At 41.9% G+C, this 27293-nt stretch overlaps 2 protein-coding genes across 2 annotated transcripts in view; one reads left to right on the top strand and one right to left on the bottom strand.

The window, feature by feature from the left end:
* The window catches only part of ptprdb (protein tyrosine phosphatase receptor type Db), a 144337-nt gene that overhangs the window by 92237 nt on the left and 24807 nt on the right, over positions 1-27293 (top strand). The window contains exons 7-22 of the mRNA XM_085776381.1: positions 2334-2479; positions 4899-5040; positions 11755-11943; positions 17411-17521; positions 18604-18615; positions 19153-19422; positions 20782-20891; positions 21404-21601; positions 21959-22084; positions 22247-22394; positions 22546-22691; positions 22979-23123; positions 24010-24312; positions 25540-25733; positions 26435-26461; positions 27130-27247. Of these exons, the coding sequence (XP_085632507.1) occupies positions 2334-2479; positions 4899-5040; positions 11755-11943; positions 17411-17521; positions 18604-18615; positions 19153-19422; positions 20782-20891; positions 21404-21601; positions 21959-22084; positions 22247-22394; positions 22546-22691; positions 22979-23123; positions 24010-24312; positions 25540-25733; positions 26435-26461; positions 27130-27247 (2385 nt within the window). The remainder of the gene's footprint in view (positions 1-2333; positions 2480-4898; positions 5041-11754; positions 11944-17410; positions 17522-18603; positions 18616-19152; positions 19423-20781; positions 20892-21403; positions 21602-21958; positions 22085-22246; positions 22395-22545; positions 22692-22978; positions 23124-24009; positions 24313-25539; positions 25734-26434; positions 26462-27129; positions 27248-27293) is intronic.
* kdm4c (lysine (K)-specific demethylase 4C) overlaps positions 5990-27293 on the bottom strand; it is an 80988-nt gene continuing 59684 nt past the window's right edge. Inside the window, exon 20 of the mRNA XM_085776474.1 lies at positions 5990-6003. Coding sequence (XP_085632600.1) covers positions 6002-6003 — 2 coding nt within the window. The 3' untranslated portion in view covers positions 5990-6001. The remainder of the gene's footprint in view (positions 6004-27293) is intronic.

Here is a 27293-nt window from a genome sequence, read left to right as displayed (position 1 = left end):
ATCCTACCAAGCAGCACGACCAAAAGACCCTGATGATCTTGGCAAAAGACAGAATACTTAGGACACAGGGGGACACGGGGAGGGAGCGAATAAGAGGAACGAGGAGAGAAGGAGGATGAATTTTAAGAGGGGGGGGTGAGGAGAAAGAGGATGAGAGCCCATAAAGAGAGGGGAGGAGAGAAATAAGAGAGAAGAGGAATTGCGAGAGCGAGTTGGGAGAAGTGCGGAGCATACGGTTGCTACCCCCCCCCTCCTCATTAAGTCAGTCAGTGTGACAGGAAGACTTATGTAACACCCCAGAGATGGAGGGAGGAGATGGAGAAAGAGTAACAAGGAGGAGGATGAAAGAGGGAGCAAGGAGAGCAGCAGCTGTGAAGAGAGAGGAAGAGAGAGGGGTGGGGTTGATTCAGTGGCAAAGAATTAGGAGTGGGGCACAGAGATAAAGGGGCAAAATCTGAGAAAGCAGGAGCCTAAGACAATTAAAGAGCAGATATGTGGTGGTGGTGGTGGTGGTGAGGTGGGGGGGGTCGGGGCTGGAGAGATAAAGAGAAGGGGGAGAAAGATAAAAAAGCAATTGAAAGATCTACCGTGCCTTTTAGTATGGTTCTGCTGGCTTTACAATTTTCATTTGTTTTGTGGGCGAGAGATTAGCAAGAGGATTAAGAGAGCGATTCTCCCACTCCTCATTCTTTCTGTTTCCCTCTCACTCACTCTCTCGTTCCCTCAGTCGTTCTATCTCTCAGATGGGCACACGCACATTTGCCCAGTCACTCATGCATCACGTACCCATACCGTATGATGGCCTACATGTACACGTATGAACTGCGTGCATGCGTTAATTAAACTATCAGGGTTACAACTCATGGTTGTTGTTTATTTATTTACCTGACAAGTATTTTTGATTAATGTGACATGTTCGAACAACAAGTAATCAACTATCACTGTTTGTCTGATAACTCCATCATTTAGTTCTCATATGTGCATATGTGCATACAAAGGTAAATTGGGATATGCAAGGATGGAAAATAAGCAGCTACATATGCACTGTCTCTCTCTCTCACACACACACACTGTGTTGTATTCAGTCATTGAGGTGGATTTGGCCGTGGGCCAGTGAGGTGTAGAGGTGATTGGGCAGCTTGGGGCTCTCTGTACATCTGGCTCGTTCTCCCTCTGTCTCACCCACTCTGCCCCCCTCTCTCACTCTCTTTCCAATCCACCTCCTGCTCATCTTCCTCTCTGCCTTCACTTCTGTTGTTCATGTTTTTTTTCCCCTCTTCCTTACCCATTCTGCTCTCCATCTGTCTCTCTCGCTCATTCTCTTTATCTCACCCGCGCTTCTGTTCAGCCGTCCCCACTCTTTCAGCGCGCTCTCTCTCTTTTTCTCTCCTTCTCTGAAAAGCTTAGCGTCTCTCCCTCTCTCCCTCCCTCCTTTTAAACAGCAAAAAGCAATTTCTCTCCCTTTGTCAGGGCGGTTGGCGGTAAGCCCTTAAGTAGGGATTTTCTGGTTTGGCTGGAATGCCATTAGGCGAGCTGGCGGTGACGTGCCATGACTGACGTGCCGAATCTTTTTGATGTCGTGATGTCACAATCCAGCGGAGGCTGTGGTTATGATATTGTTGGCGTCCCCGGAGCGAGGGGTTTTAGTGGTCATGTCAGGAGTAAGTCTTCATAAATCCTTTATGGCACAGAAATATTAAGCTTCTTTGGTGGTACAGGGACAGAGAGAAAAACATGGTGGAACGTGCACACACGTGTACGGGAGAAAAAAAAAAGACGCACACACCGACACAAAGCCTCCCGCATTAACAACTGTACTGAAAGGCAGACATAGGTGCACCTGTACTCCAAGAATATACTCACACTGTCACATACAAACACACTAAAACTGCCACAGCGTTCAAGAATATTGTGACATGTTTTAAGTTGGACAACCTAGCAACTGCAACGTCCCTCACCCTATTTTATTTAAACTACACACACACATCTGCTATTTCCCTTTCCCACACTCTTTTTTTTAGCACAGCAGTGGTGTAAGTGTTACAGATGTGTGAATGCCAGATTATAGTAGTATATTAAGTGGTATCACGGTACTTAAGTGCAGTTGTGGAGAACACAATAATCCATCACAGAATTTAGAGTATGAAAAGAATTACTAATATAGTCCTGATGGTAATGTGTTGTCCTATAGATCATTATATAACCCATCCATCAAAACTTTTTCATCTCCTATGCTTTCCTGGGTAAACGCACACACACACACACACACAGACACAGAGACAGATATTGGTTTGAACTTGACCTAACTCTTTTGATTGCATCTTTTATTACAGCACCCCCCAGATTCACACGAATCCCAGAAGATCAAACAGGAGTCCAGGGTGGAGTGTCTTCCTTTGTGTGCCAGGCCACGGGGGATCCTCAGCCAAAGATTGTCTGGAACAAAAAAGGCAAAAAAGTCAGCAACCAGAGATTCGAGGTATGCTGCTGAGATACTGATTAAGGAGCTCATAACCCTACACTGGCATCGATTTCTGCTCATCCATTTCTGCTCATCCCAGAAGGTGTTGTAAACTGAAATAGGAACAGGATAGGCCATGATAGAGGTTCATGGAAAGCTGTAGTGTCACACAACACACCTGAGGCTGATTGAGCTGAAACAGTTGGTAGATCAATCAATTCACCAGTCAATTGAGTTCCAGAAGAGAGGCCTGTGTATGAAAACTTTAGAGATGCAAATATAGTTTCTTTCACATCTGGGCAGAGACAGACCAGCTGTGACCACATGCTTTCAGTCACCATGCTGTTTGCTCTACCTCCATATTTCACAGTGGAGGTGAGATACAAATACGTTATGTCTTTTTATCAAACTCATAAGAAAGCAAAAAGTAAAAGAAATTCCTCGAGCGCAAATGCCAAGTACATTTTCACTGGTTGTAAATATCTTTGACAGTCTTTGGCTTTTGGACTGGATGTTTGGACAAAGCAGACATTTAAAAACAACACCCCGATTTCTGGGGAAATAATGAGTTCGTTTCACAGCTTTCTGACATTTCAACAATCAGTAAATGATCAAAATAACTCTCATTTGTCGCTTTAAATGGCTCCCTTACAGTCAGCTTAGCCCGTTTCACAGCTCTGCTAATGTGCGTGCAGACTCACTGGAATTGTCTGAATAAAACAGGACCATCATTAATGTTGTTAGTTACACCTGTGCGCTTCCTTTGATGACAAACCAGAGTGCCTGCTGGGAGACGTGTGCATTGTTACTACTGTCATTACCGCAATAAAAGTTAGCATTTAAGCCCATAATGAGGGCTGTGTTCTATAGACAGCCTGTTTCTGGGATTACATGAACACCATCTACTACCATTTTGCATATTAAGCCAAAATTGTGTCGTGAAAGACTTGATCGGTTTACCTGCCGTTTGCTTTTCTTCACTTGTTCTCCAAAGGTTATACAACTGGGTGAAATGGTGTGTACGCCAACCCTTTCATATGTCAGATGATGCCTTGGGCTACAGTTTATGAGATTCTTATATGATCGTCTTATTAGTTTCCTGAAGGCTCTTACCTTTGATTTATTTCACCACCTTACCAGTCACTCTTAGATGAAGATGTTGAACCTGCCTTTCTCCTAGCCAGTCAGTGTCACCGTGAGCTCAGGGTGCTTTTCCACTTTAATAAGCTGAGTTCCCTCCCAGGTTTAAGTTCATCTTGGTGTCTCCATGTTTGTGATTAAAACACTCGGGGGAGATATTTTATTTTTAATCTACCCCTGTATACGCTCTGATGACCAACTGTATGTTTCTCTCTGCTGTCCTGTCCATCATGACTTGTTGTGGGATTTCTTTTTTATTGGATTTCGGTCAGCGGAAACCTTCTCAGAAATCAGAATCCAGATCTACTTTATGCATGTATTAAACTTATGCAAGAGCATTTATAATGTACAATCCAGCCGCTCTAACAGATCTAAAGTTATTGCATTTCTAAAATATGAAAGGGATATGAGGCCTAATCAAGGACAATTCACTCCTAACTATAACAATCAATTGACTGCTTGTCTGGCGCTGCCTGAATTTCATTTTAATGTGTACGATCATGATTGATCCTAGACTGTGCCCCAGGTATGCCTAGTGGCTAAGCATTAAACCTGACTAGTGCTCTCATTTTTCACACACTCTACCCCCTCAGCTCCCTTCAGTAAATTAAAAACTAGGAAAAGACCTTCAAAGAATTTTTGTCTCTGAAAATTGCAGTTTGTCACTGAACTGCAAACAACGTTGAAGGTGAAATAAAAATGAAACAACAGCAGCAGTAAGGGTCCAGTGGTTCAGCTGATCATCAGCTAAACAAGCCTGCTGCTAGTATATCTATCTGTACCACAGTGCAATATATAGCTTGGTGAATCAAGAGAGGGGGTGGTGGAAAGAATCTCTAATGGAGCACTGACTTTGTTTTATAACAGTTAACTTGCTGACAAACTAACCAACTTTTGCTGGAAGTGCCTCTTTAAATCTAGACTAAAAACCTATTTATTTAGGATGGCTTTTAATATCCAGTAGCATGGTGACACTTTTATTTTTATTTTATTTTATTTTGTTCTATTTTTTTTTTTGCTTTTATTGTTTTTAATTGTCTTTGCTTATTCCCTTTTATTTATTATATCTATTATAAAGCACTTTGGTTCACCGAAGGGGTTGTTGTAAAGGGATGTAACTTTTTTCTTTTTTGCAACTTTAGCTCTCCTTTAACCTGTGTTTTGGCCTCCACCAACTTTTTGCTGAAACAATCAAGCCACATGTGATGACTTTCACTTAACACGTCATTAGTTCCATTTTTAATATGAAAATACAAAATCCAGTCACTTCAATAAGGTTTTTTTTTTTTTCAAACAGGTAATAGAGTTTGACGATGGGTCCGGCTCGGTCCTGAGGATCCAGCCACTGCGGACCCCAAGAGATGAGGCTATTTACGAATGTCAGGCCTCTAACTCTGCAGGAGATATCACTGCCACCACCAGACTAAGTGTGCTACGAGGTCAGTGTGAACACACACACAGGATACTCTTGTTCCCAACCAGCTGTCAAGCACAATTATAATTAACATATAATTAAGGCTTAATGAAAACTCTAAAATCTTTCTAACACAATATCATGTATTTGTGGCATCCTTAACTGATGTGTGAACAGATAATGAGTGAGATGAGATAAGAGTAAACCTTTGAGCTCAACATGTCTTTGTGAATTTATGAACCATTTTAACACACTGTGGGGATTTGCTAATGTCTATAAGAACTGTCATTCACATGATGTGGATGGATGCATCACAGGAGTAGTTGTAATTGTTAAGAAATTATTGACTAATATAATCTATAAGTCTCTTATAACTACTGCATTAACTTTTCATACACTTACAGTATGTATTTGTGTGTGTGTGTCTGTGTGCTCATATATTTCTAAATGCCTAATGCAGGGTTCTTATGGAAAGAAATAGTTTTACCTCGTAAAGGTACAACCACCCACTAGGTCCTCATACGTTCTGACTGGTGAAGTTTAGCTTGTCTTGCAGACTCACAGGATGCTTTTTTTTGTATCTTTGTGTAGATATATATAAATATGCAAGTGTAAGCCTAGGTCCACTGCGGTTAATGGTTGTGTTAGTGTTAGAGAGAGTCCATTAATGCAGATAGTGATGTTAGTGTTAGTGGAGTCCATTAGGAGAACATTATGTACCGGTAGTTTGAAGCTCTAGAGTGTCTTAGTGAGGGAAACTGCTCGAGTGTGGATAATCACATTGCCTGCCTTTACAGTACATGCTCATGGGGAAAGGACGTGCAGCCTATTGTTCTACCACCTTCCCTCTCTCTTTCTCTTTCTCTCTCTCTCTCTCTTGTTCCCTCCTGTCTCTCTGAGGGTTAGTAACAACAGTCTGCAACTCTTCCTTCTCCCTCTCTTCTCTTGCTCCGTCTCGTCTGTGTTTTTGTCTCCCCCAAGTTCATTCCTTTCCTTACTTTCTCTTCATTTCACCCCTTCTTTCTCTCCATCTCTCCATACACTTTCTCCCTTTTCTCCGTCCCGCTCCCATCTCTGTCTCTCTCTCCATATGCTCTTAGGTCCACTACACAGCAACCTCTAAATTATTCACATCAGACCACTCTTTGCATCTTCAGCGCTGTTCCGCTCCATCCATCCAGAATTTTTCCTGTCTCACACGGTTGTCTTTGCTCGAGTCTGTGTGTGTGTGTGTGTTTATGTCTGTGTGTGTGTGTGTGTTTATGTCTGTGTGTGTCCATGTATCAGTGTGCGTGTGCACGTAGCAGGCTCGGCTGCGCGTGTAAATTTGTATATGTGTCTCAGCGTCCATTTTTGATTTTTCCTGCTGCCTGCGTGATGGGAGCCCCCATCCACTCATCTCCAATCCTTCTCTTTGTCAAGAACACAACCACTCTTGCACACAGCACGCGCACACACACACACACAGGTGAATACATATGCATACCCTTACACACACAAGCACACTCTCAGACAAATCTATCCTCAATCTAAGACAGTCAGTCTTTATGTAGTGATTAGCCTCTTTCTACTCCTCAGAGGAGTCATTGTGTTGCGGATGAATAAGAGGCCACCCGGGAGCAGCTAATAGCCCCTGATAGACTGTCAGTCCAAACGTCAGTTACAAAGTACACACACACACACATGCCTACCCACTCTTACACACACACACACAGAGGTTCACACGCACGCACACGGCCTCCTGTCAGTCATGTCTCCTTGTCTCCCCTGGCTCTGTAAAGACACAGCTCCAGTGACTGACTGACTGACTGTTTGACAGCAGGGATCCGGTGTTAAGGTCAGCCGGCTTAATTACTGTGGATTAGAACCAGGCTAATTGAAATCTTGGCTTCCAGTAAATGGCCGTGATTGGCAATGGCTGAAATAATAATGAACTTGAGAGCAATTATGTGCTGTAGGATCCACTGTACAGTCTGATGCTGTATAATTCATGAAGCTGAGGGTGTGTCTGTTTGAATGAAAAAAAAAAGTTGTAAATTGAAAATATAAAATTGTCAGCTTTATCAATAAATTTGTAGCACTTCATTTTTGTTGAGTATGTGCTAAGAACATTGACATCTGCATAGTGAATGGAGAAGAAAGAAGGGTGGGTCAGATGATCAGCTCAGTTGTAAACAAACCCACGGTTCAGTCAGCGTATTTAAACCAAAAGGAAAGTGGGTTCAACAGAGTGCAGCAGAAATGTTGCTAAGAGAAGTGTGGTAGGTCAAATGTAAACCAGAAAGGGAGTCTGTAAAATGTTGTGGATAATTACAACAGACAGTTTGGATAGTAATTTTACTGTTCCCCTTCGTTTTATCTTCCAAATAAGTTTGGCCCGGCTGGGGCCAGCTGCTTCCTGTTCCTCACCCCATCTGACTTCTCTTAGGGACATCACCATGTTCTCGAACTTTTTAGTCTCAACAAGGTTATTATTACCAAAGGATTGAAAAAGAAAAAAAAGAAGGATCAAAACCAGCTAAGCTGAAATGTATCTTTAACTCACATTCCCTATATTTCTACCTGTTATAGTAGTCTATATACAGGTAAACTGGTGCTGCTTCTACTGCAACCTCACAGTAAGGTGCGGCTCACAAACACTTGACAAAAGATTGTGCACTTAATGAATTAATTATGAATTTAACAAAACGCAAAGCAAATTGTGGCCTCACAAAGAAAACCAGAAGTGAATCAGCAGTGCACCATCTGAACAAATAAGTAACATAGAATCACAGTTGTGCTGTAGAGCAGGACTGTTGCACTGGTTCGCAATATATTAGACCGGTGTTAATTGTATTAGATCCATCCGTTCTATGTCCTGAATGACATCAACAGGTTCACTTTGCAGGTGCAAACATTAGACATAATCATCTAATACAGCGGCCGGCTCATGCCTTAGTTCCCATGACTGTAACACCAGACTTAACTTGCAGTCTTCCAGATTTACAGATGACAAACTCACCAAGCATGTGTGTGTGTGGATTTCATTTTGGGCCTCATATAAAGAGGACAGTGTTCGCACAGTGGTTCCCATGATTATGAGACCGGGTTTTTTTTTATGAGCTGTGAAATTATCTGGATCGCACACAGTGGAAACACTGAAGTGGGAGCACGTCCAAATGAAACAGTGGGATGTGTGGAAGGCTCTGTCAACGAGGGAGTGTAGGGTTACGCATCTGCTCTGACCTCAGGGGGTTCTTAACTGTTACTGCTCAGCGACACAGACTCACACACGGGCTAAAAACACACACACATACACGTACACACACACACACACACACAAATGCGGGAGCAGCTTTGTCCCAAACACACTTTGGTGTTGCTTACACCTGTCCCCATGATGGATGGTGGGAGGCTAGTTATGTGCATGTGTTAACTTGTCTCTGCACGTGTGTGTGTAAGTGTCTGTGTGTGTGTCTGTGTCTGTGTCTGTGTCTGTGCATCATCCCGTTCAATCAGCCCTCTAACACTTTCACTGCTATCACCTCACACCTTGTCAGGTTTAAATTAAAAAAGCTTTTGTTTGTTTTTGTCTGTGCAAGTGTGTGTATATGTCTTTGTGCACCTGTGTAGTGCATGTGTGTGTGTGTGTGCATTTCATTTCCATCCAGTGCATCTCCTGTGCTATTGGCTGTCTAAACTTCCTACGCACTTCTGTTCACACAACACATGTGTGCAACTTTTCCCTCCTTGTGTTCACGCGTCAGGGGTTGCATGACGGGTAGCAGTCTAAGTGTGCGTCCTCGTTGCTCAGTTAGGTGTCCCACCCCAGGTAGATGAAATAGAATGCATTATTCCTGCCTATGAGGGCTCGGCTTTGAAGTAAGCGTTTGCATAATGAAAGCGGAGAGAATCAGGATTGTTATGCTGTATGGGTCCCTTGTGCTCTCCCTCTTTTTCCGTCTGTTTTTCTCTTGCTCTCTCCCTTTGTTTTCCTTTCTGTCTCTCATTCTTTGTCTCTCACTATTTTATTCTACTCTGTTCTCTTTTGCTCGTTCCTTTTTTTTCTTTTCTTTTTTTGCACTTTTGCCCTCCTTCACCGCTCGCCCACACAGACAACACTCGTACACACAAACACCTTCTCATCTTGTTCTCTCGGTTTATCATGTCTGTGTTTCCATTTGTTGGGAGTTGTGATTGATTGAAACCGGAGCTGTTAAAAGGCCACACACGCGTTCGCGAAGCCAACGTCTCACGACCCGTTGGCTATGGTTCGATGGGCTAGTACCAGAATTAGCATCTCCTTGGCGAGGTTCAGCTCTAGGATTTCCCGTTAATGAGGCTCTCTGTGGTTGAGAGGGATAAAGTCACAAGGGATTGTGGGTAAAAAAGAAATAAAAAAATAAAAAGATGAGGGAAAAATTAAAATAGACTACATCGCAAACATGCAGGAAGACATGCTCCTTGCTGGTCTGCCTGTTTTTTCACTATGTCTAACCCACTTTTTTATGCATGAGTCATGGATCTGACATTTTACTTTGCAGTTTCAAAGTGCAGCCTTGAACAAAGTTAGGAATTTGTTTCTTAAAAGCTGATGATTTGCTCTGAACCTATTTGATTCCAAGAATGAATGCAGTTATCTTTTCAGTTTCAGACTGAGTTCTGTCTCCTTTGATTCCCCCACCTCCTCCAAGCATTGTCCCCTCCCTTCTCTTAATTCTCCCACTTGAGCTGAATGAAGTTGGCCCGCTGCCTTTGATTTCCTCTATCACAGTGGAATGACTCTTCATGTTTGATTTAATTGCCTCGGAGGTCTATGGTATCACATTTGATTTGCAGTCCCAAAAGGGTGCGAGTCCCAGTGGATGTGTCTTTATTGGACTCGTCTATTTGATTTTATGCAAGGGTGAAATCCCAAAGAGGTGTGTGTGTGTGTGTATGTGTGTGTATGTGTGTGTGCGCGCAATGGACTCAGTTGGACAAAATTGTGTAGCTGAATTGCTACCGATTCCCAGCAGAACAGAGAGTATTTGATTTTCAATTGATTCTTATTCGGAGATTGGTAGCCCAAAGCTTTAGTGAGGTAGTTTGTCAGATGGAATGAAATGTTACTTATTCTATTTGACCTCTCTATTGGATTTTTTAAAAGTCTTGCCTCCTGGCTCAAGGCTCATGCAAAACATATTTTGACTCTAAATTGATTCTAAATTCGGCTCCCGCATGTGACTAGCTGCCAATTTCCATGCAAACCTTTTCAAACTGTAATAGTTACCCAGAGAAGTTTAAAACCTGTTTGGTGTCAGTTCAGGGCTCATGTTATCTTTTCTGCTGAACACAGACTATCTGCTTTAGTCGTGCAGTGGCCTGGGATTTGCAGGTAACAGAACTCAGAAGCAGACAGCTTCATTTATAGGGATAGTTTGTGATCTGGGCAAGTACACGTATTCACTTTGTAGCTGAGAGTTACTGAAGATGAGATGATTGATACCACACTCACATCTACAGTATACAATAAATGTGGAGCTAATGTCAGCAGGCTTAGCAGAACAGGACACATCAGCCTGGTCAGGCAGAGTGTAACAGAAACACCTCAAAAGCTCGCTAACCAACACTTTCATTCATTCATCGCATTTATTTAATCTACACACAAGTGTGAAAATGACAAGTTGCAGCAAACTATGCACAGTCACAGTAATGAAAACATTATCTCTGCAGTGACTTGTACAATATATTTATTTATATGAGTTGATAAGAACAGGCCGTTCATCACAGAGCAAAAAGTTTCAGTCTAGTTGCAATAAACTTGAATGTGATTATGTTTTGTCTGTTTATCAGTCACTGCATGCAGAGCCTAATGAACTCACCGATTTGATCTCCCTTATAAAATAGGCAATCTGGCAACACTGATGACAGGAAGCATTAGTAGCTAGAAAACTGAGGCAGAATGATGCCAAGTTCATTGAAACATTGGTTGTAGCCCTGATAAGGTGACATTATATCAGCCTAGTGTTATGTGAAAGCTGGAAGGACATTTCTGTGGACACGGCTTTGTGTGAAATTCCCCTTAGGGGGAAGCTGGACATTGTAATATGAAGATATTATCCTCCTTTATCCTGTGTGAAAGGTAGTTCTTACTAATCCTCATACATGAGGATGTCCCATTGGCTTATGCTCACAAGTGACACAGTATGCCAGCGATTCAAACCAAGGGCACTTATACAACAAAGGATAGTTCTGCAGTCACTTGGCAGTATGTTGAAAAAAAGAAAAGAAATAAACACTCAAATATGATCACACATTGGTGGATTGTTGATATTTATTATTTACAATAACAGCTATGTACTGTATTTGGGTGAACAGTGACAGTAGTGACAACAATACTATGTGCTGGAGATGTCACAACAGATGAGTAGGGATGCCAGAGTAAAAGCATGAGGGCGGCTAAAAAATGAGTTAACACCTTCAACTCCTACGTACCATTATAAGAGGTACTGGTATAAAAGCAAATTTGATCAATTAAAAAAAAAAAAAAAAAGGCAGGCCTAAAAATCTGAAATTCTAGTATAACTCTATCTGGTGTAAAATTGTGTCTAATCTCCACTTTCCTGTATTGAAAATTTAGAGTTTAATAAAAATCCACTTTAAATAAAATCCATTACATAGACACTTTTGGAAAGGGCACTTTAGTTGTGGGAGTAGAGCACAAAAAAGGCCACTGCTCTCTGCTGCTCAGCTGAAGATGTGTTTTTGATCTTTGCAGAGGACCAGCTGCCCTCTGGGTTCCCCACCATAGACATGGGACCCCAGTTGAAAGTGGTGGAGCGTTCCCGGACCGCCACCATGCTCTGTGCTGCTAGCGGCAACCCTGACCCAGAAATTACCTGGTTCAAGGATTTCCTGCCGGTCAACACGTCCAATAACAATGGACGAATCAAGCAGCTCCGCTCAGGTAACCAGCTCTTTTATCCCTCTGTTCTTTCCGTTTCCTTTCAACCCCTGGCTTTTATTTCAACCTGAAGGTTTCTTCCTCTCTACTTTGCTTTTATCCCTCCTACGATATCCGTTCCTTTCTCTGTCTTTTTCCCAGCCAATCTATTTTTTATTTCTCTGTTCCTACAGAGTTTCTGTTATTTTTGCCCTCGTTCACCCCTCTTCTTATTGCTGCTCCACACTCCTCGTGCCGTGGTTACTGGCTGTGTTTCTCAGCTGCCCCTCTCTGCTGCTGCTGCTGTGCTATGATTTGACTGTGTATGGTTGCCAAACCCCTCTAAACTCCTCAAGGCCTTTAAAAGTGAACTCCCATTTTTTCTCTGCAAACTCTCTGAGGTCTTCCTCTGCAAATCACCATCACGAACGGTTTAATTTTTCACTTACTAAAAACATTATAAAATATTTGTAACAACACGCATCAGTGTGCTCCATGTCTCTAGTCATATATCTCAGCAAATTTCTCCACTGACAGAATTTGGAAGGTAAAACCCAGGTGATGGTGGCATGTATGGAGGGAGTGGCCTCCCTAAGATAGCTCACTGCTGTGACTTAACAATCAAATAACCTTTGGTTTTTCCTCATTTCCTGGAAAGCGTGTCTTGCGTGGGTGTGAAATCAACTCACAGACATTGTATCCAAGATTTTTGTTATTTTTGCTTTCTTTTCTTTTTTTTATTTAGGAAATACACTGACAGAATCCTTTCAATTAAAAGACAGATTACTAAAAACACATACAGAATAGAATCAGTTCAAATCAACCCGCTCAATCCATTTGAGTCAGTTTTTCTAAAGCCACAGTAGTGTGTCACATCCCAACTTGTTGTAGCAAGTCCCCTCCCCTCCTCAGTCCTCCTTCTGCTTCCAGGGACCAACTCTGGACCCGAAACCCCCTCTTTTCTTGTGACTGAACACCCAACTCTCTGCCTTCTTTACAGACAACAACCTTCTTTGCTTCTGTCCCTGTTTTTTTTGTTGTTGTTAATTCTCTGGCTCAGCCCTCAACAGCCTGCTCAGACTCCCTTTTGACTTTTATTTTACAGAAGAAAAAAAAATGAATCATAAGGATTAGAAGTAATGTTAAAAGTTAAAATGTCAGATATATTAGCCTTGCTTCTTCTGTGTAACGATAACATAAATGACTTTCACATTTCTCTTAAGCTCAGACTTTTGTGTAAATAACCAATACAGAGGACTTTTTTTGAAGTTCCAGTGCTTTTTCAAGGTGTTTCTACTAAATCAACTCCTCTGTGTATCCAACGGTCAGATTATAATGCCATGTCTATGCTGTTTCTTTTCTCTCTGTATCTTTTTAACCACAGAGTCCTTTGGTAAGTGCTTCTGTTCCAAGGCCCACACCCTCACAGTCCACTTTTATATACTGCTCACTAATGTTGCTACTGTTGCTGCTGCTGCTCACCTATGCAAATGTTGAGGTGTTATTAAAATGCATGGCATGCATTTTACTAACAGTCACACACACAATATAAAATGAGACACAGATGCAAACACACACACACACACACACACACACACACTCAACTCTGAAGACATCCATTCATTGTTTTGGTTAAGTCAACATAGCCTACTATAGGTGCTACAAACTGGTTGTAAACACACACATAGACATGAATACACATATACAAACACACACACACACACACACACACACCACATCTGTCACCCCTGAGGTAGTTGGCCTCACCCTCACCTGTGCACCTGCAGCCTTTCCACACCCAAAGAACTGCAATAACTTTGTCCTCACACTCACCTATTTACTTTTTCCACTCCTTCACTTATTCAATTATTCTGTCCCTCACTCACTCACCCACTCACTCACTCGGTCATTCACTCACCCACTTACTCTGTCCGCTCTGCTGTATAGAGTTTCCGCTCAATAAGCCATCAGCTGTAGATAGCTGTTAGGTAGGCCTCTGGTGGAGCCACTGGAGGGAAATCAATAGCTGCCAGGTTTCAGACTTGTAGACGTTGGCCACACAGTGTAGTAACAGTATGTGTACTATGTAGTAAACTTGGTAACTGCTGAGAAGAAAATACTGGTCTACTGTGGACACTGATACTGTGTTTTTTAGTATGGTAGTTCACAAAATCCACTCTTCAATTCTATATTTGGTAATTTTTCCCAAAAAGTGCTATAAATTCAGTTTCTTTGAACATTCATTTTCTCAGGGATTTTCTTCCTTAAATTGATAATAGTATTAATATAATAACCCTAACCCTAATATTATAGATAAGATGCCTGTGTGTGACCACTATTAGTTTAGATTGGTAGATTGGCCCATCAATCCATTAGTCTGTGATGGAAAATTAGCTTGAGGCATTTTCGATGGTTGATTGAAGTTATTTTTTAGGCCAAAACACCAAACAGCCCCTTTCCCTTCAGTGTGTAAAATTGCTGCTTTTTCTGTATTTGCTCCTGTTTTATTCCATTGACTGATGCAGTCTCAGTTTAGTTGCACAATACAAGCAATTTTGTTTGCAATTTGAAGGGGGAAAAAACATCACATTGGGCTCTGGGAAATTGTGATCAATTTGAACTACTCTCTGACATATTATTGACCAAATAATTTACTGAGAAAACAGCGGGCAGATCAAACAATAACAAAAATAAATGATAGATGAAATTGAGAGACCAAAGTGGGGGTTTTGCGTTTATCAACTCAATGTAATTTTCAAGTGCCTCAAACACTTCAAGTGTTAATTGTAAAACATATAAACTTGTTTCGCAGCGCCGAAACCAGACACAACAGTCTAGTGTCTAACATGAGTCTATTGTCTTCACCCCCTCCCACCACGAACGAACCTCTCACAGTTTGACTGCTGATGGTCGATCTAAGATACTGAATCCGTAAACACACCCTTCGCTCTTTGATTCTGAAGGGCTGAGACATCGACTTGACATTTACCACTGATGCTTTAGATTGTTGACAATTTCTCGGCTGTCACACTCAGTTGTGGGCGGCCCCCATGGAAGGATTTGGACTCGATGTCACATTGTCTGCTTTTGCCAGTTACACACCAGAAAAAAAACACACGCACAAAAAAAGATATGGTTTAGGGAGAATATTTTTAAACATCAAGTGTTGGAGGGTGGATTTTTCCTTTAGGAACATTTGGACAAACAACAGTAATATGTGTTTAAGTACTTAAATCGATAGAGTCTTCTAGTAGTGAGATTAAACCAAGGTTTGACCTACATGGAGGACAAGAGCAGGTTGAGACTCAGGGCAGTTAACTCCACCTCTTAGAGAGCCAGCCGAGAGCAGTGCAGACACTACCCCACTCCTACAGCCACATCTGCCACTGCTGTAAGTCAATGAAGTCAAATCAATAATCCATCTCCTTATAGCTCTGTCACTCTGTCTCTCTACGTAGTATCTGTCTTTCTCCTCTTGGGCTTATTCTGTCTTTATTTATTCTGCCTTCTTCCTTCTATGCCTCCTCTTCCTACTCTCTCTCTCTCTCTCTCTCTCTCTCTCTCTCTCTCTCTCTCTCTCTCTCTCTAAGGATCTATATTTTGAGTCTTTTCTCTCTGATTTGATTCTTCTTCCTTCAAAGTTACCCTCTCCCCTCCCAACTCCCAACTCCCCACAGTCCCCCACCCCCCAACCCCTAAGTCCCTCCCTCCCGTATCCCGTTCCCCTTCTGTGGTACTAACATTTTCTTCTTCTTCTCCTTCTCTAATCTCGTGCATTCATTGCCCACTCAGGTGGCACGCCCATACGAGGTAAGACTGCTGGGAGGACCAACATGACACAGTGGCCCGATTCCTTTTCGACCCCTCGTTCCTGCTTGTCTCTGAGATCTAATGAAAAAAAAAAAGCAGAGCAGCTCTGGATCGGGCTCATCAGTGTGGGTTCTAGTCCAGAAAGACTTTGCCACATTGGTCAGACTCATCCAGCTGCTTCAGATCTGCAGCAGGCGCAAGAGGGGGAATCGGAATTGAGCAAGCAATTCATTATACTATGACTTTTAATCACCTCCCCTCTTCTCGCCTTCCATCCTCTCTTCATCCTTTCATTTCTCCATCTCCGCCTCAACGTTCACTTTGTAACACAGAAATCCATCGCTTCCTTCCTTGCCATATTGTGATCTCTCTTCTGTATTCACCAGTTTAACATCATTTAGCTTTTTACATATTCTTTGTTTCCAATCTAAAGCATGATATTTACAACCTGTTTTTTTATTGCTTAGTTTGAGGTAACAAAGCATACTTTACTTTTTTTATGACCTGATTTCCCTTTTTTTCTTATTCTTTTTTTTTTTTTTTTTCTTTTTGGGGGGTCTTGACCTAAGCTTGGCCCAGCCTGTCTCTCTACCTTGTCTATATTTGCCCAATCAAACGTCCCACTTTTGTTTTCCCTCCCAGCTGTTATTCGCTCAGCCTGAAAAGTCCAGATGGTGAAGACTCAGACACACTTGCAGACATTAGTGTGCTCACACACACGCATGAATACACAAACCTGCACGCACACACACACATGCATTTCTTCATAGTTTTTTACCATTACTTTCTCTTTTCTCTCTCATTACCGATAAAAAGCCCCAAACAACCACTTTTTTGATAAAGTTTTTATGGGCGCTTTTTTGCCTTACCACACCATCTTTAAAGAACCTCTGGTTGACTTTTTTGACAGTTTTTCTATTTTCAGGGAGCGAGAAAGCATCGGTCCCTTCCCAAGGCTTTGCGTATGTCGTTCCTTTTTGCTTTTTGAATCTGTTGGCCTTGATGGAGGTCGGTTGATGTCTTTACCTCCTTATTGGGCGTGTTTTAAAATGACATCACACTCCTGATCCCATTGGTGGATCCGAAAGGGTTGGGGGATGCCTTATTGCCATGGCAATAACTTTGTCAGATTTTATCCTTGAAAACTGAAACATGATTTGCTCCCTAATGTAACTGCATCTCAATTTTCAGCAAAGACTTTTCTAAATGCTGTATTTGTGACTGGATTTCTCCACCTTTTGGCTGGTTGGTTTATTTGTTTCTGCCTTGCATGTAGACTACATTCTGCATTTTTGTAGGCTTTCTATCAGTATCTTTTTTTTTCTTTCTTTTTTTTTGTTTTTGTTGTCTTACCATTTATAAATCAGGAGGCTGGCCCCTGTTTTAGGCAGAGTCTTGAAACTTGTTAATGCCTCCCAATAGACTTGGGTCCTTTTTTAGCCCCTTGTTCTTCATAGAGAGTTCAGCTTGTTTTTGCTGAAAACTCTGACCCATTTACCCTTTCTGAAGTTTTTACCATTTACTGTAGATGTTGATGTGTTTATAAACTGTACCCAGTTTACCTAATGTCATCCAGTTTTGTGTGATTGCTCTTTCTCCCTCTCTCTCTTTCTGTGTGACTCTCTCTCTGTCTCCCCTCCCTATTCTTCTTCTCTTCCTCTCCATCCCTCCCTCCATCCAGGTGCCCTCCAGATAGAGATGAGTGAGGAGTCAGACCAGGGGAAGTATGAGTGTGTTGCCACCAACAGCTATGGGACACGCTATTCCACCCCAGCTAACCTCTACGTCAGAGGTAAGAGAGGGATAAAAGCCAGCCTGTTAGGTTTATGGACCACATTGATAATGAATGTGCAGTTTGGGGCTTCTTTTCATGGAGTGTATTCATACTTTTTTTTTTTTTACATAGACACCTTCTGTTATGAATGTGCACTTATCATATTAATGTGATGTGATGTGATGCTATTAGACTTTCTATGTTTTACAAATCTTTATCTGTAGAGACGTAAAACTGGATGGTTTTTAAATGAGAGCTCCTCTACGTCAAGTTGAGACAGGGCTGAATGTTTCACTCAGGCTATTAATCTCTCTGCCCTCAACTCTTAGCCTTTAGACCTCAGAGGGAAAAAACCAAATCATTGTCTGGTTAAGACTTGTGTTTCTCCCCAAATCTGACAGGCATCTCACTTCCTCAGGCACTGTTTCCTTCAAAACACAAACACATACACACACACACACACTCATATTCACCAAATTTTTTGCATCTTAGAGACATTTTCATTCCCGGGGCCTTTTGCTCTGTTGTCTGCCCCCAACTCCACCACATCCACCATCACTATCCCCACCCCCAAAAAAAGGAAAAAGAAAAGAGCTTTAAACAGCGTAAAATGCTTTTCTCACTCCCGGAGATGAGAAATAAACACACACACAACTGGACGTACACACACATCTATGTCATATATATATATCTTTATATATATAAATACACGCGCACTCTCACACTGAAACACTCAAACAGCACAGAGTCAGTGATGTGCGTCTAACAGTGCTTGCAGGGCCAGTAAAATCTTGCGGTGCTGCTCAGTGAGTGTTTGACAGGCGGTCTATGGAGACAGCCGCCAGTGGAAGGCTTTCACCAACACGCTGGCCATTTATGGCCTCTGTTTTTATTCTCTCCTCCTTCTCCTCTTTCTCTCTTTCTCCTTCTTTCTCTTTCCTTTTCTCTTGGCTTTCCCCTCTTTCTGTTGCCACCTCGCCATGCCCCTTTGTCTAACGTGTTTTCTCTCTCTCTATCTCCTGTCTCTTCTCTGATATTTTCCGTTTCCCCCTCCTTCATCCTCCTCCTCCTGCTGCGCTCTGTCCCACCTCCCTCTGCAGAGCTGCGAGAAGGTTGGTATTGTAACGACTGTGTGGCTCCTTTGAGTCTCTCCTGAGTATTTCCTTTTCTTCCATTAAACTGCCATTTGTGTTTGTGTGCCTCGGCTGTTTTATATGTGTGGGACTGAAGGTTTAAACCTGCCTGTACAGTTTACTCCTTTGAGATGTACTGTACCCTGTGTTCTTTCTTTTCTCTTTTTTCCCTGTGAATGCATGTGTGTTTGCTACGAGTTTTTTTTTCATGAGCATCTTTTGTGTTTCAGTTCATAAAATATTTATTGAAGCACACCTAAAAACACCATGAATAAAACATTTTGATATCACATGCGCCATAGTGGTGATGTATCAGACTGTCTGAATGCTTGCAGTCTTCTTTGAACACCATAAAACTTCATTTCAAAGCACATGGCACTACAAAAAGATAATCATCCCCCCGGGTATAGACCCTGATTTTTATCCACTGTACTGCACTCTGCTCAACAACACTGTCATGAATTTCTAATCATTTATTTTCTTCTGCCGCCCTGCTTTCACTGCTATCCGGTCCAGTTCGTCGTGTCCCCCCTCGCTTCTCCATCCCCCCAGCGGACAGTGAGATCATGCCAGGGGGGAACGTCAACATCACCTGCGTGGCGGTGGGTTCACCCATGCCCTACGTGAAGTGGATGCTGGGAGCAGAGGACCTGACGCCCGAGGACGACATGCCCATAGGCCGCAACGTCCTGGAGCTGACTGACGTACGCCAGTCGAACAATTACACATGTGTCGCCATGTCGACGTTAGGCGTGATTGAGGAGGTGGCCCAAATTATTGTTAAAGGTGGGTTCATCAGAGTGTGTGTGGAAAAAAGGAAAGTGTGCGAGCAAGAGAGGCAGTGATGGTTTGACCTTGCCTCGAGTGAGACTTTGATTATGACTTTATTCAAAAGAGCAAAGTGTTAAGTTGACAATACCACAGCACATTCTGTCTGTGTATGAGCACTTGATGTGCTGAACTATTGTGGAAACATTTCTATTTTAAAAGACAAAAGATGAGTCAAGTTTGTTTTTTTCCAATAATATCTTTATTTATTTCCAAACATAATAGCACATAGCAACATACTGTATAACCCATAGGACTCCAAACATCTGCCCCAAACCGTGCAGAACCCATGTCTTCAATTCACGACCAATGCATAACAACAAAACAACAACACAAATAATAAATATGAATCACTAACGAAAGCAGGACTTTAAAAACATAATAATATAATAATACATACAGTATATTACGTGAGTAAGTGAAATATATATAAAAATAAAATAATTAAACTGCAGCAGAGGGCTGCAGAGGGCTACTTATGGGTCATCCCCAGGTGTTTCCACCCAACCAGACAAGTCTTTATTCTAAATGGGCCCCAGATGTTATCAAAAATAGATTGTTTACCCCTGATTGCATACGTGAAGATGAGTCAAGTTATTCTATTTCCTGAGTGACTCATACCACGTACTGTAGATGCAGAGTATATGAATGAATAGAAAAGATAATTTGTCACTAAAGTGACAATTACAAAGAGATAATAAGCAAAATAATACAATGTGATAAAACAAAAGTAAAACATCTTATTACTCAACTCTCTCTGAATGGAAGGAGAAGAAAATGGTTTTGGTGCTTTGTTGTGTGTTTAGGGAAATTTCAATATTTAATTAATATTGTAGGAAATCTACAAGAAAATCTCTTCTGTCCCCGTTTTTCATGTTTCTGGTGCTGGCCACAGAATCACTTTTCTCTGACTGCTGTGTTCTGTACTGACCCATTTTGATGTTATCACCAAGCCTGGATTTAGTAGTCAATATACACAGTTTTGAATTTGGATTATATACTGTATGTGGCGAGTTAAAACTCTCTTTGAAGTGATAGATAACGAGTTTTTGAAGTGACAGGATTTGTTTTGTCCAGTCGTCAAACTAATTTAGTTCATAATTGTTTTTCTAATTATTGTGTAGAGATTACAGTCATGGCATCATTCTGATTCTGAACGCGTGTCATCATTAAATTGTTTCCAACTTTTTCAGTCAGAACAAGTTTTAAGCTCCATAATTTGAATGTTTTTTTATGTTGTTGTTGTTGTTTTCATTATGGTGGGACAGCACATAAGATTCCTCACTCCTTCTCTCTCATTCTTTTTTTCCCTGTTAGCGCTGCCAAAGGCTCCTGGCACCCCTGTGGTGACGGAGAGAACTGCAACAAGCATCACCCTCACCTGGGATTCTGGCAACCCTGAACCCGTCTCCTACTATATCATCCAGGTGTGTAAAGGACACCACAAGCACACACACATTTCACTCTTACCCATGCACTACCTACCGCACAGCACTGCTGCATGTGCACACAGGTCTCTGTGACACAGCCGGAGCTGCACTAGATTTTTATATGAACATAAACTGTTATTAACTGACTAAATCCCTAAGTATGGCTGCAAAAGAAAAGAACCCCTTGTCTCTCCTGATAGTGATAAAGTTGCCCACATAGCTCAAATGAAATTCTGGTGTCTTGTGAGCAATGAAATGTAAGAATGAAACACAAACTGCTCAAAAAGTAGTGACCAAATACTTCATTCACAAAAATCAGGACAGCCACATTAGTAATTTGTGCATGTTGTGCCCAAATCCTGGTTTGTAGAAAAGAGAATGCTGTCTGGAGTTTTTTTGGTGTAACTGTCTATTACTGTTATCTAGAGCTATACTGTACATCCTCTGTACAAAGGTGACTAATGCAGCTTTAAATGAACACATGCTCTCTCTTCCCTCTTCCTCTCCAGCACCGTGCCAAAGGCTCAGAGGACCCATATAAAGAGATCGATGGCATAGCCACGACCCGCTACAGCGTTGGTGGACTCAGTCCGTACTCCCACTATGACTTTCGGGTAGCAGCAGTTAACACCATCGGCCAAGGTCCCTCCAGCGAGGTGGTGGAGGCCCGCACAGCAGAGCAGGCCCCCTCCTCACCTCCCAGACAGGTCTGCAAGATGCCTTGATTTTACAAAACTGACATTTTCAGTATATACGTAAATAAACACTTGATTTTAAAAGATGAAAAACGTTATTGTTCAGCGCCTTCGTCTGTTATGGTTTTTCTTTATCTCAAGCTTTGCTGTAAAGCAATATATAATTGGTTGCCTGTTATTTTGAGGGACAGTGTTATTACAGTAATTACAGAGTATTACACATTTCAGTGTGAGATTTTCAAACGTTATCTTCAAGTTATTTAAAAAACAAAACAACTAACTCTCTCAACAAAACTTTCTCCAATAAAAATCCAGTCTACACTTCACCCCTGCTCAGTGGTGCTGAAGTTCTTCCTGTTTACCCTGCAGGTCAGAGGTCGTATGCTGAGCACAACAACAGCCATCATCCACTGGGATGAACCAGAGGAACCTAACGGACAGGTCGTTGGTTACAGGGTGTACTACACCTTAGACAACACTCTGCCAGTCAACCAGGTGTGCATCTGCGTGTTCCTTGCTCCCTCTAACTTTGTTGTTGCTCCTAATTAACCACAACTGACTGATAACTTGTGTTGTCTGCTTGTATCCAATACATGAGTGTGCACCTGTGTGTCTGCTTGCATTCATGCACTGTGCTGTCTTTCTGTTATTGTGCAGTGGGAGAAGCAGATGGTGCGGAGCGCCAACTTCATCACCATCCAGGGTCTGACTCCTAACAAGACATATTACATCAGAGTGCTGGCCTTCACCTCTGTAGGAGATGGGCCTCTGTCCCAGGACCTGCAGATTATTGCCAAAACTGGAGGTAAGAGTTGAAAGTCAGGGAGGTGAGAGCGCACATTAAGTGTCAGACAGATGTACCACACCACACTGGAAATGTGTGCACTCATCACCCTGAAAGAAAATTACAACAAACGCTTCGGGTTTTGCTAATCCTGTTTTTTGTAACTCTGCAGTTCCATCCCAACCTTCAGAATTTAAGGGTGAGGCCAAGTCCGAGACCAGTATCCTGTTGTCCTGGGTGGCTCCTCCGCAGGGTGGCCCAGACAACCAGATCACAGGATACGAACTGGTCTACCGACGAGCTGACGACACAGAGGAGGTAGGACTGAAGGGAGGGGCTTCATCCTTCACTTTGGATTTGTAGTTAAGAGGACATTTTAGCTGGGCTAATAAACTCATGTATGGACAGAGGGATGATAACAGATTAAAGGACAAGTGTTTGACTGGACAGATGGTGGAGCAGACAGAAGATGAATTAATGCTGATATTAAAGGGGAACTGAAGAGTCCATGCTGTTGTTTCAACAACCTGTAGTTAATAGCAGATGCAACCTTTTCCTTCTGCTACTCTGTCTCACTACCTGACGTCTTTTTCACATCCTCACAGAAGAAAATAAGCTTTGAGCCGACCACCTCCTACCTGCTGAAGAACTTGAAGCCTTTCTCCACCTACACCTTCCAGCTCGCTGCCAGGAGCAAGCATGGGATTGGAGCATATACCAACGAAGTGTCCATCGACACGCCACAGACGCGTAGGTCTAACCACATGTACTGCTGTGTGAGAGTGAGTGTGCTTGGGGGTGTGTGTGCATGTGTGTTTGACAATGCAAAAATGACAATTTAGACAAAAACTGAACCATATTATGTAATGCAAGAGCTGACCATCATGAATTTAGATGTCATAGACAAAAAAGCAAGAGTTGAAGCAGCATTGATGTGTTTTTGCATTGTCACAAAAAGGGGCCACCCTCAATCCAGATTATAACTGACCTCAGATTTGATAAATCAACAAACAGCAGATAATATCCGTATTATTTTTAGAACTTAACCTCAGAGAAGGTTTTTCAACAAACTCAACTAAATTATCACTGATAGCAAATACTTCATTTGTTGGCCATCAACCTGAGGTCTGTAAGAGATTCAGTACAATCCAGGTAAGAAGCCAGAGGTTTGTACAGTAGATAGAGATGATGAGAACTCCATCATGGATCAAGCACAGAGGCTTGGGTAGGCTGTAAGGACAAGTAAGGTATGAGAAGGTATGTTTGTGTGTTAAAGGTCTAGTCAGTGTTTTTGTGTTGCATCTCTTTTAAGTCATTCACTCGTTTTCATTAATCAAACATTTCTGCCAACACAGAAGTTGACACCCATCATTCAGTATCTCTGTTCAGCCATCTTGCTTTCTAGTTTCAGGACCATTTTTCGTATAAGCTTCAGTTCTCCAGTGTTTTGTTTTCATTTTATGTTTCTTTGTCTTTTGTTTTCTGTCTCTCGTCTGCTCAATTTCATCCCCATTCCTCAACGGCAAACCTCACTCCCTCACCTCTCCACCCACCAATAACAACTTTACACACACAACCAAATAACATTCACCCAAACAACCCCCCCGACTGTGCTTCCTCAAAACTGGCCAATCAGTTCCTTCAGCACCTCCCCAGGACATCACATGCACCAGTCCCAGTTCTACCAGCATCCTGGTAAGTTGGAGTCCACCGCCTCTGGAGTTTCAGAACGGCATCATTACAGGATACTCCATCCAGTACTCCACCACAGAGGGCAACAAAACCTCCAAAAGAATTGATGGAATTCCTCCGGAAAGTTCTCCCTATCTCCTGGAAAACCTGGAGAAATGGACTGAGTATGGCATAACAGTACGAGCGCAGACGGAAGCTGGGGATGGACCAGAAAGTTTACAGCTGCTTATCCGCACCGAGGAGGACGGTATGTTCCAAAACAAACCCCATGCCTGTCTTAGGACGGTCCGCCCCACTAACAATGGTTACCTCTAACTCACTTATCATAGCACTAATGCGCTCAAAGCAACCTAAACTAACAGCAAGCTTCTTCCACCTGCCAGTTTAGGCATTTTGTCTATTCTTGAGCTGCAGTCTTAACGGATGATGCATTTAAGAACTATTGTCAGACCCTTCAGTTTGGAACACCTCTCCTTTATTCCTCCATTACTGGCAGAAACCTCCAACATCCGGAAATCTCCTCCTGCTACCCCCTCACCGCTGCTTTCTCTTGCAACCCTTTTTTCTCCAGCAGCCATTTTTATCCTCTCTTTTTTTACCAGCCTCTTTTATCCACACTTTCCCCTGTCGTCTAAAAAACGCTGTATTTTGGGAAAAGGTGTGGTCGGGATTTCCCTGTTTTAAGATGACAATTTTCCCCACTAACAATACCAGAACAAACCCTTTGGCTATGGCTGTACCTCGGCCTTTCCTCACCTCGGCTTTTCTTACTGACCCTCTGTCCTTCCAACTCCCCTGCAGTTCCCTCACAACAATTTGAATATCTTTCAACTACTTTTAATCAATTTGTTTTATTGTGCCTAGAGCAATTTGTAATATTTTCAGTGATACTTTTTGATATTCATGCTCATTCTCCTCATCTCTGCACTAAGAAAATCTTCTGACTTCAGCTTTCTTTAGAGTGCTTATGTGAGGGTCAGTCAGATAGCAAGAGGTGACTAGTTTTTTCTTCTTTTTTTTCAGTATTTTTTTTTTCCTTTTTGTGAGAAGTGTAGTTCTTGGCAGCACGAGAGAGGTTTTTCTTGATAACAATATTTTCTCTTTGACTGCCTGCCACTGTTAATCTGCCCCTGGCAACAAATCCTTTTCTATCTGCCATTCTTATCTTTCTCTACATTTGCTTCTTATCCGTCACTGCTTTTTTCCTCCATGTTTTTCCTCAAGCACTCACATTTTTACTATTTTGACTTTTTTCCAAGACATCAGAGCAGTTTTAGACTTTTTGGAGGGTTGTATTTTTAAATTTTTTCAGCTTTTGAGTTTTTTTTTTGTTTTTGTTTTTTTAATCTGCACCTAAAAACAAGGTATTTTTGATTAGAACAAAAAACTTCACTAAAGTGAAAGGCCTTTACTTGAGAGGTTTGAGTGCCCATCATCTGTGACTCTTGACCTCTATCCCAAAATGCATTTTTAGTTCCAAGTGGTCCTCCGCGAGGGGTGGAGGCAGAGACTGTGAACGCCTCGGCCATTAAGGTGAAATGGCGAGCACCAGCGCCGGAACGGCAGCACGGTCAGATCAGAGGCTACCAAGTCCACTATGTAAGGATGAACTACGGGGAGCCTCAGGGTCAGCCGTTCATCAAGGACATCCTCATAGAGGACACACAGGTAACACTAACATGCTCTTTTACACCTTGTAAAATTAAATTGACTGTGTCAGGGAGATGATGAAACCCAAACAATATTTCATGTATGCATGTCTTTTATTGTAGAGTATTGTTTAGTTTGAAATGTAGTTTAACTAAAGTCACAATTATTAGACACAGAAATTCTTAGTTTGTCCCAACTCATGAGTTTTACATGGACATGTTTCTCAGATGAGAGAGCCAGCATGTGGCCATCTGGTTATTACTATAGATGAGATAAACATTTTGCCTGATTTCCTTTTTCAATTCTTTGTCTGTACAGTTGTACAACACAGTACAGCAATCTGTTGCAGCAATCTGTCATTGCTTCCATATAAACTTATTCTATGACTCACAGGACTGTGCTGAAAATAACAACTATCACAAATGAACGGTTAAAGAACTGAGGACACACCCAAGATTGTTCAAATACGTAGATTAGCACTCGCACATCTGTCTGTTAGCTACAGATGGCTGACTGGATGAGACGATTCAAATTTCAGGTCCAGGATGGATAATGGACCTCTGTCTGTTTCTGATAGTAACTGATAGTTCTATGAGGGTAAAAGTCGGTGCATGTGACTTCAAGAGTAGAAAAGACACAAATTAAGATTTTATCCCAAATATTAAGAATTGTGTGTTTCTGTCCTTCTTCTCTTTCCTCCATGCTGCGCCATCGTTCAGTGGGAGTATGATGACTTAACTGAATATGTGAGTAAACCTTTATTTCAGGCAATTATTTATTAAATATAGTAATAATTAAAATAACCCATGGAGAGTTGACAAGTGAAAGAAGGGCTTGAAGCCCAGAAAACCCATTTTTCTTTTCCATTCTGTTTTCCCCAGAATGTTTAACAAAGGACTGCAGGAAAACACATAGATAACACATAGTAATTTGTGGATATTGCCAAAATATTGTGATTTAATGCACACCGCAGGCCAAGAAATTGAAAATATATTGTGTTTGTTGTTCCGAAGGAGACATCTAAATTAATTTTGAGTCCTAAATGACATTTTGTGTAGAGAGTGGGCCATGTTTTCAGCTCTGTTGAGATCATTTGATATGGTTGTCTGAGTTTTGGTGAGCTGATCATAAACCAAATCTCCAGTATTTTCCCCATTAGCAATGAAAGAAAGAAAGAAAAATGACTTCAATATACGTATAATTCCTGGCCTGAGAAAAGAGCTGAATAACTCTCTGTGCTGGTACAGCATCAGAAAAAAAAAATCACAGAATTGTAGCTTTTTGTCACAGAGGGTGCACTTCTTGACTGGTTTCGACCTGGACCTTTAATTAAACTGAAGTCCTGGTCATTGTTCTGCAGGCTCACAAAAGTAGTTGCCTTTTAAAGTTGACTCTGTTTTCCGTTGTCCTGCAGGAGGTCGTTCTTGGAGACCTGAAGGCAGACACTTCCTACTCTGTATCAGTGGGGGCTTACACTGCCAAAGGCGATGGTGCTCGCAGCAAGCCTGCTACAGTCTGCACTGCACTGCCACGTAAGTGTGTCCACTCAAAGTCTTTCACAAACATACTGAAAGACAA

The sequence above is a fragment of the Trachurus japonicus genome, chromosome 1 (genome assembly GCF_045865225.1).
Source record: "Trachurus japonicus isolate A0001 chromosome 1, Traja_1.0".
Taxonomy (NCBI): domain Eukaryota; kingdom Metazoa; phylum Chordata; class Actinopteri; order Carangiformes; family Carangidae; genus Trachurus; species Trachurus japonicus.
The sequence above is the reverse complement of the archived record's forward strand: the minus strand, read 5'-3'. Positions and strand labels throughout refer to the sequence as shown.